The 12,934-nt window shown below is 34.4% G+C and overlaps 2 protein-coding genes across 2 annotated transcripts; both read right to left on the bottom strand.

Moving 5' to 3' along the window:
- Positions 1–234: 234 nt before the first annotated feature.
- LOC107012891 (probable pectate lyase P56) lies at positions 235–1,876 on the bottom strand. The gene is made up of 3 exons (XM_015212856.2): positions 1,101–1,876; positions 729–1,029; positions 235–636 (listed from the first exon to the last, which is right to left on the bottom strand). Exons 1-3 carry the CDS (start codon positions 1,678–1,680, stop codon positions 321–323), a joined length of 1,197 nt encoding a protein of 398 aa, XP_015068342.1. The 5' UTR covers positions 1,681–1,876; the 3' UTR covers positions 235–320.
- An 8,687-nt stretch (positions 1,877–10,563) lies between these two features.
- LOC107012980 (probable pectate lyase P59) lies at positions 10,564–12,507 on the bottom strand. The gene is made up of 3 exons (XM_015212958.2): positions 12,079–12,507; positions 11,675–12,004; positions 10,564–11,569 (listed from the first exon to the last, which is right to left on the bottom strand). The coding sequence occupies exons 1-3, from the start codon at positions 12,276–12,278 to the stop codon at positions 10,750–10,752; spliced, it is 1,350 nt and encodes a 449-aa protein (XP_015068444.1). The 5' UTR covers positions 12,279–12,507; the 3' UTR covers positions 10,564–10,749.
- Between the last annotated feature and the right edge of the window lie 427 nt (positions 12,508–12,934).

Genomic DNA, 12,934 nt, shown 5'->3' on the forward strand with positions numbered 1-12,934 from the left:
CCTAGATACTGGTGTTAGTAAGTTATTAGAGTTATTTTAGGAGCTGAAGTTGTGTCACAGTTTATATAGTTGCTGCGTATTTACTGTAAACCAGAGGCTTTAGGAATAACATTCTCTATCTCTTTTCTATTTTCATTATAATGCAAACTTCTTCTTTATCTGCTTATTTTTTGTTTTCTATATTAATTCTCAAAATTTAGTGTCAAATATTAATATATATTGGATTGGTGCAAGAGACGAAAAGAATGATTTCTTTATATATGAGGAATATTGTTACATTGTAGTCCTGTTTGTGACCCCAATTACCAAAAAGAAAGAAGTTAACATGGGCGTCGAATCTTGCAAGACAAAGCACCAGAAAACTTAGTTAGTAATCCAACTTTAGAAGAGGGCTCTGGTTGAATCAAATTGAGATGGTCAATTTTAGAGAGTAAATTCTGGTCACCAGATGGTGTAAATGTAGCACCATTTTCGAAATCATCACCATCTGTTATCCATGTCCATTTCATCCATTCTTCAACACTTGATGTACTTTTTTCTCTATATGTCACCTCTTTCACCAACAATTTATCCTCCGCAATAAACCTATTCCCTTGGCTGATGATTGTCGCTCCACTGCTTCCTCCAATAGCGTATCTGCATCAATCATACATATACATTTTAAACCATGGCACGCTTACATCAATAATCATTCAACACTTACCAATATTATTTAAATACGTATGTACCTTTCCCAATGAGTGTAATCATTGTTCACCAGATGGAAAAATCCAAACCTGCATCTAGGCATCCTTTGATCCAATCTCTTTCCAAAGTGGTTATACGCCAATGTTATTTTCATTCCCCTGTCCTCTTCCGCATGATCGTTAGCACCAAACAACATTACCTTTTCATGATCAGTAAAGTGACAGTTGGATATCGTAATATTAGTAGAACCAGCAACAGCATCTATCAGACCATCAGTTGCACGAGACATAGAGATGTGGTCAATCCATATATCATGAGAATTGAAGATACTGATGGCATCACCTGTATGCATAATTAAATTATTTAAATTCTCTCCTCTTTTTTCAATCAATATATATAGTCATTTATATTACCTTCATCTGCGCCCCTTAGGCCAAGGTGGTCGTCAGACTCCCTTAGCAAGCCACCTGCGGTAGGTACAATATTGTGAATTCGAAGATTAGAGATAATAATATTAGATGCACTTTGTATCTTAATTCCAGCTCCATTTGCTATGTGAACGTATTTTCCACGTCCATCGATTGTTTTATTGCTACTAACAATAAGTTCCCTGGTCAATCGGATTCTCATACTTCTTGCAAATGTGATCCACAATGGTCCCTTTTGGATCACCCCAAATCGGAGAGTTCCAGGCTTAGGATCAACAACATCATCATCAGAATTATCTGTGACAATGTAGTATGGACCATACTTTCCTCCCATTGCATTGATACCAAAGCCCAACGCACAATCAGCCATTTTCTGGCGATCTTCAGCCCAGAAAGGATCACATCTCCAGCACTTGTCAATTGAATTCACGGCCATACACGGGCCTCTGTATTTCTTAGTTAGTTTCCTCCTCGGAGCGTTTGTTGCTGTCCCAAGTGCAGCAAATACAAAGAGAATGAGTACAATGAATAATACATTAATTTTTGTTCTATAAGAATACTCCATTATTATAATTAATAAGGTAGGTAGGTTGGTAGGTAAGTTGGATTTATTGTTAAAATTTGTTATGGGAGTTGATGGAAGTTGATGTAAGGTCAATCCTTTACACCACTATTACCCTTAGAAAATTTTTGTGAGAAAAATAGGATAATTAATTATTCCTAAACAAGCAACATTATTTGTTCCTCTTTGTGCTTATTTCCTTTCATACAATCACCTTACTTATATACTCATAAATGAACATGATTTTGGTCCATTACTTCAAATAAGGAGCGATAAACATGGTGTGTCACAAATCCTTGCTTATATATCGTTTTCTTATAGCCTTCCAATAACAAACCACTTTTATTTATATAACCACACATATTATACATTATCAATGTATGTGTATAAGTCATTAAATAATTTTTACGTCATCAATGTATTTATATAAGTCATTATTTATAATAGCTTATTTCGTTATTTTTTCAATTTATCATATCAAACTTGTTAAAAAATGAGCTGGTGCTACGGTAGGAAAAGTTAAAAAAAATAAACAAATAAAATAAACAAATATTTCTTCCTTTTCAATTTGTTTGTCCTACTTTCCTTCTTAGTCCGTACACAAAGATTGTTCGTTTTCATTTTTGACATATGACTAAAAAACTATCAAAGAAAGATGGACAAAGGCAATGGAATGCATTACTTTTTGGTCAAAATCGACAGAAAAGAAATGCACTCTAGTATGTCGCTTTCGTCCTCGACACTTTTCGAAGGATTACGTCACTTTTTATCTTCTTTTTTAAAGAAAACTCTAAAATGCAAAAAAGTGACAGTATGTCACTTTTTTAAAAAAAATATGCAAAAAGCGATGGACAATGCAACACAGACCATCACTTTTTTTTTTCATTTTTTGTAGAAAAATATTGAAAAAAAATGATATAGTTGAGTCTGCCGCTTTTGTCCTCGAAGCTTTGTAAAAAGCAACAGACTCCACAGTTTTGGTGGGTCTTTTTTGTGAACAAAATGATCACAGACGTTGTCCCTATAGAACGACGGAGTGTGTGGCTTTTCTCTTTTTATTTTTTTTAAATACAGAAAAGAGACAGACAAGGAAACACATTCCCTTTTTTTTTATTCTTTATTTTTTAAAATATACAGAAAAGCAACGAAAAAAGTGTCGCAGTTCATCGCTTTTTTGGAATTTATTATTAAAATGCAGAATAGTGACAAACTAGAGGACTATGTCTGTTGCTTTTTCTATTATTTTTTATAAAATAAAAAACATAAAAGCGATGGACAAAATCATCATGTCCATTGCTTTTCTACAATACTTTTGACAGCATAAATTGTTTGTTTCTATTGTCCACATGCAAATTGAATTCATCTCATTCATATATCAAACAAAAAACATAATAAACAAAATATATAATAACAAACTTAATTGAACTTTATAAAATAGTTACATCACATTTTAAAGACTTATAATGTCTTTTAATTTTAGTTCAAAAGTCTAAAATGCTCATAAATTAAAGGAACACAAGCAAAGGAGTGGACTCTATATGTATTCATACTCATTACTGTCATCAGTGTCCTTGGTAGGGAATGAAGAAGCAGACCGACAAGCAAGATTGAACACTTAATTTTTGATTAATTTGTTGAACGGCATTATTCTTCCTTTTTTGATCAACAATTCTTTTTTTTGCTAAGACTATGCCAGTGCTTGTGTAAATTTTGCTACTTAATCCAGCATAGCAGCTAGTCAATTTGCATTTATTTGACGTGACAATTCAATGACTTCTAGACCTGACTGAAGTCATTGTACATCATCCAAAGAGCCAAAACGATAGATTCTTCCCTTATGTGTCCCCCCACCAATATTTCAGTCCAATTAGAGTGGATATTTTAGGCGTGATCTGGATCGGATTTCCATTTTCTCATGCACGTACCATTGATACTCTCCCTACATATTAAAAATAAAAATTAGCATCAAAACAAAATTTTGTTCAGTCATTTCCTCCACCCACATCTTGAAAATCTCCGGTTCAAGGGGAGTGCGACCCAATTCTATTTCCTATAAATAGAAGTAAAATTTTAGACGATATTAATCAATTAATACTTAATCAACTAACTATTTACTTAAAAATTTAAATTAGAACTTATCATCTCTCTTATAGTTGTTCCAACGCTCTTTACACTTCTGATGTGTAACGAGCCACCCTTAAGATTATTACTAACTTTTTTGGCTTGTTCAGACAATGCCTTGAATTCATCCGTGTATTAATACTGGTGCAATTTCTAAAAACATGAGGCAACATCCAAATCCCACACTTATCATTATCCTGGGATTTGTTTAGCCAACTAGAAAGTCCAGCGAATGTCTTTCTCTCGAATGTGATCGCACTTATCATATTGTGTTTGGGCTCCCAAGCACACATAGTTTTAAAAAATGAATAGCCTTAGATAATTAATAACGTAAAGTACACTAAAGTATTAAACTTAACTAAAAATATATATAAATGAACATATATATACCTTAAATTCATTAAACATCGCCTGAAATATACTGTTTGGGATCTCGCCCCATGTCACAGCCCAAAATAATGGACGTGATGACATTTGTCTTTTCCCTCCAAGACAAGACATCCTCAACCCAAGAAAATGAGTGAAATACGGAAAAAAGTAAATATAAGAACAAGATAAAGAGGAAAACGTATTTTTCTAATAAAACCCCCAAAACGTGTTTGGCACGCGTACACGCAACTAACGAAATTACAGAATTCAAAAGATAAATACAAGTCTCTGTGTTTGTCTTTTAAATAAAACAAAGCTTAATGAAGTGCCCCACCTGGATGACAAGCAGGTACCTCTGAAATCCTTCAATGAGCCTCGATGTCAGGAGAAGACGAAAAAGAAGATTACGCGTTTCTGGGCTCAGAACCTACACAAGTGTAGAAGCGAGGGGTGAGTGCGAACAACACGTTACCTAGAAAACAACCTACTAGAAAACAACTAGCTAGAAATCGAATACCCCCTACACTCCAATGGAACCTCCTCAACCTACAACCTGCACAAAATCAGCCTAACCTAGAAATTCTACAATACACGACTCATAAGACCCAATATTCACAGTTCAATCTTCACAATTCAACAATCAACAAATCAAATAAGTCACTCTCAATGTCAAATAGCTTAGCTACATGTAATAAGTACACCAATCACAATTAACAAGTAATTAAGTCATGTATAAACATCAAATGCATCAAGTCACACTGATCAATCCTTACTGGAACCATTTCCCATCGGAACAATATCACTAGGAGAAACCATTTTGCGTCGGCTCTTATATCAAATCACTAGTTGAAAACATAGGTTTTATTTATATTACTAGACAGAACCATTTTTCATCGGCTTAATATCAAATTACTAGATAAAATTATTTTCCATCTTCTTTTATAAACACTTATCAGTAATGACCTCGACATCACAACACTCGTCGATAAAGACCACGATATCATAAAATTCACCGACAAAGACTTCAACATCATAAATCATTGCACGCTTCATCAAGGTGTTCACAATCAATACATACAAGCAATATAAGACTACACGCAGGAGACAATAATTCACATAATTCAAGTCCACATTCTATTATATTCCTATATCAGACCAGTACTATAATACTTATGAAGATATCAAGCAGTTGTTGATACAAGGTAAGTGAAATAATGAACTATTGATGCAAATATTTGATGATTAATTGATCAATCAAATTCACAGGGTACTGGCAGTAGTAGGTAAATCAGAAGAATGGGAATGGGATAAGGCCTGGTGGATGATAACAAGCTATAGAAAATTTACTATTAAATCTTCCTGAGAGGAATTAAGAAGGAGATGTTCACATCAGGAGGAGATGAAATTCATTTTCCAAAGGGAATTCCATTCAAAATCTCATTTTTCATGTGGAGACTCCGGAGGAAGAGAATTCCCATTGGAAAAGTGTCTGTGAAAATCAACGTGGAAAGTGAAGTGAAATTTTGTTGCAATAGTAATCATCAAGAAACTTTTGAACATCTTTTTGTTCAATGTCCAGATGCTTTAAAACTATGGCAGATGTTTATCGGGGCAGCTGGTATTAAATGCATAACGACCCGTAAAATGAATATGAGAAACTAGATCCCAACGACCTTGTGTTAGAGTTTGTAATGAGGTTTCTTGACATGTAATGTTGTCCCGAGCCTTGTTTGAAGGAGTTTCGTGAGTCAACGTCAAGATACGAGATAGACTCCGTAGTTGAAAGACCCTTTTTAATGTTGGTTAAGAGTTCCAAGGGAAAGTGCCAAGCCAAGGGGGCAAGGCCTAAGACAAAGGCCAAGGCTTGCCCAAGCTTGGACAAACACTGTCCCAAGTCCACGGACCACTTCAAGGTCAGTGGCCGTGAAGGTCACTTGGTGGCATGGGAGGCAAGGCACTTTGCCCAAGATACTATTCAAACTTCACGGACCACTTCACAGTCGGTCTTGACCACGACCCATAGAAGTGTCCGTGAAGATTCCTTAGCATCTTAGTTTTATAAAGGGAAGGAGGGCACACTACCTAGGGACCGCGGGCACTGCCACGCGCTGTGGTCCCCCTTCATGAGCCGTGAAGTTGGGCGTGGTCCCTGACGGGCTGCCCAAATTTAGGAGTTTTAAGTAATTTTGTTTTAATTAATTATTAAGTGGAGTTGATTTTAAATAGTTTATACAATTAATATAAATAGTTTTAAGTCTTAAAACACTTCATTAACTTCATTATTTTCAAATACCCAAATCAGAACCCCAAAAGTTCTTCTCTTAAAATTTCTCTCTCTAAACTCAAGGAAGAAGAAAGAAACCATTGAAGCTTGGGTTTGGTGATTTCAAGGTGTTTAATATTGGGAAATCAATAGCAAGGTATGATAGTTTTGATTCTTGGTAGCTATCACCCAAGAAGCCCTCAAAACTCTCTTTTCGAAGATGAAATTTACCCAAAATTCTAAGGTTTCTCTCAAACAATAGGTTCTTTCAATAAAACAATTTCAAATGCTTAAATGAACTTATATTATGATGAATTTGTTGTTTTAAGGTGAATGATTGAAGAAATTCCCCGTGAACCCATGATTTCCCGCAAGACTTATTTTCATGAATGTTAGCTTGAATGGATGATGATTGGGTGAATACTCTAATTGAATTTATGATGTTTTAGTTATTGACTTGAGTTAATATTCATGTTTATTATTTCAATTGTGGTGTCTGGTGATGATTTGGAAGTATGACCCTTGGAAGGGTAAGTTATGATTCAATTACATGTTAAAGTAGAATTGTGCTTGAACTATTGATCCACTTGAAAGGTGGAGGTGTTTACATATTAATTGTGTATATTGTAATCATGGTCTTGAAAGGCAAAGTATAAATGGGTAATACATGAATATGATGAGGATTATATGTGTGTGATTACTATGAATGTGCTATGATCATTATTAGAAAGCAATTTTATGAATGTTGTTGGTAATGTGAAAGGCTATTCTCACGTATACGCACACTCTTGAATGAATGAAGTTTCTCAGACTATGCTAATGAATATGTGTTAATTGAGAGGCCATTCTCAATTGTACACTAATGAATGAATATAGGGTTTGAGATTGATGCTCACCCGTGAGTTGAGGCGGAATGTCTAGTAACAATCTCTTTTCCTTTAATGATGAACTAAAGAAACTATATGCCATATGGCAATGTAGGCTAAGAACCGAGAGGATATTGAATGAGATGGATACTCATCCATGAGTAGAGAGCAATCTCTTGGGGTGGATACCCGTATGTGATTGAGGCCGGGTATGTAGTAGCAACCTTTTTATCCCATAACCATGTGCTCGCATAGGATAGCTAGTGGATCTACTTAATCTAAATAACTATCGACCTAACACAAGTTGATCACCTTTTATGGTGTGGAGTTTTATGACATTGTATTCCATGACATAGCTCTCATGGTGTATGTAAGTTAGACGCTTATTCCCATCATGTGAGATATTCATTATAGTTTCTTGAGAAGATCTATGAAGCGTGGTGCTATTATGGGATGTCATCCATGCATTGCATGAGTAGGTTTTAAGAGTGCTAGAGTGAGTTCTCTAAGGTCTTAATGACCTATGTATGAATGCGTCGTTAATTAACGAAGAATGTTGACTTATATGCTTAATGAAATTATGTATGTCTTATTTGGATTGTATTATGAGTTATTCCCTTGTCTTGACTTAATGAACATGTATGTGCCTAGTCAATGGTGGATTCAAGGAAGTACTTAGTGTGAGTAGTATTATGGGAGATTATTTATGCATTGAACAAGTATGACTTAAGGTCATCTTAGATGATGGTCCTAATATGATGATGTGACTTATGTAAAATTTTTGTCTCTTATGATTGAGTATTGTGTAAAGATGAAAAAGTCGAATGGTAAGTTCACTTTAGGTAGCCTTTAAGTGGTACTTCGTGTGGATAGTGGTATGAGACACTATTCATACATTGCACAAACTATAGCTTGGGGGTTACTTGAGGTGAAGACTTTAATGTGATAATATGACTTATGGGTTTATATGTTGATTATGTTCAAGTGTGAAGATATGACTTGTATGTCGGTTATGTTTGTATACTGTGCCTATTATGCTTATATTCATGATGTTTTATCAAAATGGCATATGCGTGGCTTCAAACAAAATGTATGTTTCAAGCATGTTTTTGCATAGCTATCATACTTAATGCTTAATTGTGCTAACCCATAATTCTCTTATTTTACTACAAGTGTAGGTTCCGGACTTTGAGTGCTTTCTCTCTAGTCAAACCTTGAACTTGAGTTTCATCCAAGGCAAAAAGGGTATGTCCTCATAGATCGAGGACAAGTGCTTAGATGTTCATTTCCTTTCATTTGTAATAGACTATGTTTAGACATGTTAAGGCTTTCCATTGTAAATGGTGGTGACCCTATCTTTATTTTTCAATGTCTTGTTTAAATAGTCATGTGAGATGGTAGACTTCCATTGCGTTTTTAAATGAACTTTTGCATTGTATGGTTTTAAATAGATAATTTTAATTACATACCATTTTTCTTATAATCGAATGTTATGAATGCTATGAGGCTTATATGAGACCCTTCGGGGTCAAGTACATTACGCCATGTCTAGGGGGTGCTCTCGGGGCATGACTAGATGTTACGGTGTTCAGCTGAAACAAATGTGTGATATTTGGTGGAAGTTTGAATGTGCTTCTAAACTTAAACCTTTGACTGTTCATGTGCCTATTTTTATTGGGTGGCAACTTTGAAAAAGAAGGAACAGAATAAGAAATGGAGGCAGAATGTCTTTTATCTATATGGGGGGGGGGGGACTTGGTTATGTGAGTTAAGTATTTGTACCGTTGGTTAGCTGATATTCCTGATGATTGGCCTTTAATGGTCGTGTTCTTTGAAAATTACAGACCAGTGATATCTTGTAAAGTGGGAAGACGGACATGTCCTGTAATGGGCTTCAAATATAATAGGGATGGAGGATTGGATGCTTTGACTGACAACTCTTTTAGTGCATTCTGTATCAGAGATGTTGAGGGAAAATCTGTATATGCAGAAACAAAAAATATTAGGAAGGAATCAATGTTGATGGCAGAAATAATGTTTGGGGCAGAGTATTGCTGCACTCACAATGTAATGCCTGTTGTTTTAGAAAGAGATTCTTTGATATGTAAAAGGGTACTTAATGGAGTGTGGGAAACTCCATGGAATATTGCAGTTGTTGCAAAATACTTAAAAAAAAATATGTGTCTTAGGCCTCCGAATTTAAGGGCCTCATTTTTAAGAATAATAGGTTATAAGTTATTATTTCTTAAGAATTATTAAATATTATTTATAGAAAAAGTAAATTTTTCATGAAAAATTGAAAGTATTATTAGAAGAAATTTGACATATTTAGAGTATTACATTTCATGAAAAATAATTTAAAATAAGAATGGTTGTATTATCAATTGAAAAATAAAAAAACTCAATTATATAAAAGTTATTAAAAAATTCAAGTTTAAGGTCCTGTTTGATTTTTATTTTAGGCCATTAAAATGCTTGAGCTGCTTCTGCTTAAAAAGGGTGTTAGCAGACAATGGAGCCTTAGTCGAACATATTTACAGAGAAGGCAATCAAGTCGCAAATTTTTGTACTAACAAAATTTTTAGTTTTGCAGGTCCAATGGTGAAAAAAATCAATTCTTTGAGAGAGATATTAAGTTAAGGAAGGGGATTGTTAGAACTCGAAAAATTTGACTTACCATATATAAGAATAAAAAAGAGTCAAAATAATATGGAATCTACAGCAAGCAACAGAAGACAAGAACAACAACCAATAATCCAATAAATTAAATTGATGGGCAAGGCGGCAGATAGTCTATGATAAAGGGATTGTTAGCTGAAGTCGACATCTCCGATATGACATGATTAGATTCCAGATCAAATTTCTTTGACAGTGGTATTAGTTCCTCTGGAGCTCAACCTGTTAAGAAAGAAGAAATGGAAACCTAACTATTTTATTTTTCTAGTCAATAAATGGGCTCGACCCAATCCATGTAAATATGTTTTTAAATATTTCGTGTATCATTTTATTTGTATATGTGGTATGTTTTCCGTCGAAGGGTATCCAATATGTGTGCCTATGCCCCTGATAATATGATCGTTATATATTTATTGTTTCAATATGATATAGCACGTTCAAACAAATAAAATCATAATTATAATGCAATGCAATTATATTTAATTAATGTGGAGAGTTGTTACTATTATGAGTTTTGGCATGCTAGATGTGTACATGTTGCAGCAATTCTCAAATAGAGAGTTTAGATCGATCATATTAAATGAAGAGATAAATATATAAAGAGCTACCTGTTGTAATTTGAAACTAATAGTTTGAAGGTACACAGAAAAATAATGTACAAAGTTAAGGCTTCATTGAGGAGAAAAAGAAAAATGAAGGGTTATAATTTAGTGAGAGGAAAAAATGAATTTACAGTTGGTGATCTGATACAAAAAAAGAAGAAGTTGAATTAGTGATCTAACAAGGTTTTCCTGGTTTGCAGCCAAGTACACCTGCAAATCTAGTCATCCAAGTGACATCTTCTGCTGGGGCTGCTGATATTCCATCATAAAGATCTTTGTGTTTGCTTGACCATTCTGGATCTCCTGATTCAGTGAAGTATGCACCATTCATGAATAGATTTCCTTCTGATCTCCATGTCCATTGCATCCAAACTGATTCTGGATTGTACTCCCTTTTTGTTACCTGTTTCTTGAAGATGTCTGGTGGTGCTATAAAACGATTACCCTGTGTAATGATAGTAGGATGCATGCTACCACCAATGGCATACATATTCCAATGAGTATAATCATTGTTAACAACATGTATATATCCCCATCGACATCTTGGCATTCTTTGTATCAATCTCTTTCCAAAATGATTGAAAGCTAATGTTATTTGCATAACTTGATCAATCGAAGAACTATCACTTGCACCAAACAACATCACCTCATTGTGATCAGTGAAATGTCCATTTGATATAGTGATACCTGTTGATCCTTCTACAGCATCTATCAAACCATCATAACAACGTTGCATAGACACATGATCAATCCATATATTTGATGCACCGAAGATTGAAATGCCATCTCCATCACTCTTTGTACGTATACCAATATGGTCAACAGCATCCCGAACCATTCCACCATTACCCTCAACGATGTCATGAATGTGAAGTCCGTGGATGATCACATTCTTGATGTACTGGAGGGTTATACCAGCACCTTTAGTAATGTGAACATTAACACCACGAGCATCTATCGTCTTGTCACTCTGCATGATCATCTCCTGGTGCAACCTATTCATGAAACACAACATATATATATATATATATATGAGCATTGAAATTCTATTTATATATATATATATATATATATATATATATAGAAACGTACGTACTTACCTAATGTTCATACCCCTTTTAAATATGATCCACAATGGCTCCTTTTGGATAACAGCATGACGAAGAGTTCCGGGTTTTGGATCATTATAATCATCAGAATTATCTGTGACAACATAGAATTCACCGTCTTTGCCACCAGTGGCCTTAGATCCAAATCCCATTGCACAATCTGCTAATTTTTTCCTATTGTCTGCCCAATTAGGATCACATCTCCAACACTTATCAATTGGATTTGTGACCATGCAAGGTCCAGTGTACTTTTTTGTCCCTAGACCCCTCCTTGTGCTATTATTATGTGTACCTTTCACTTTCTTTAATTCCTTCATCGTGCTGCAATACAATCCATAACGTGAATACATAAAGACAAACATGAAAAATGAAGAATAAATAAAGTTATAACTTACTCCCGAAGTTTTTGGTTAAATGAAAGTGTGACATTTTCAGGATGTGGTTCATATATTTTACGGGCATACTCCTTTGCTTCTTCGGCTCTTCTCCTCCACACCTCGTCGTAGTGACCAATATGAGCCATAAGACTTGGTATTATTGTAGCAAAAGTGATACAGAGAAACAGGAAGCTATACTTTATCTTAGGACCTCCCATCTCTATTTTTTTTAAACAATTTTTTATATTGATATTTTCTTCTTCTTTTTTTTTTTGTCGTTTTCCTTAAACCTTCCTGTTGTTGTTACCAAGGTCAAGGGTCGAACCTTTTAACTCTCTAGGGGTTCTGGCCCTTTATTGACCGGCCGTGACAACAAGAAGTTTTATTTCGAAGTTAGGGCTCGGTCTCAACGAGACAACAACTATGAAAGGTCTTTTTTTTTTTTTTTTTTGCACTTTGTGAAATGTTGTTTAAATACTATTACTTGTGATTAACACCCAACACATAATTTCTAAACTTGCGCACGGTCACTTGTTTTGAAACTAAATGTCCATCACAATTTCATTCCATAGCTCTTTGCTGCAAAGGCATTGAGAATATTTCGCCAAAATTGAACTAGTCAAAACATATAATAATCAAGAGAATGGAGGAAAAATAATACAACTCACAAGGGTTAATTAAGTGGATGCGAGGTTACCAATTTACCATAATCATTTTTAGTTATATGACACTAGTAAATTTAGCCCAAAATTTTTAAGATGATTTTATTAATTTTCAATTATAAATAAATTAGATAACAAATACTTACATTTGTAATTTTAACTTCATTCATGGGAAATTGATTTTATCAAAAAAATAAAAAAAACAAAAAAAA

Source organism: Solanum pennellii, chromosome 3, assembly GCF_001406875.1.
Source record: "Solanum pennellii chromosome 3, SPENNV200".
In the NCBI taxonomy this organism is placed as follows: Eukaryota; Viridiplantae; Streptophyta; class Magnoliopsida; order Solanales; family Solanaceae; genus Solanum; species Solanum pennellii.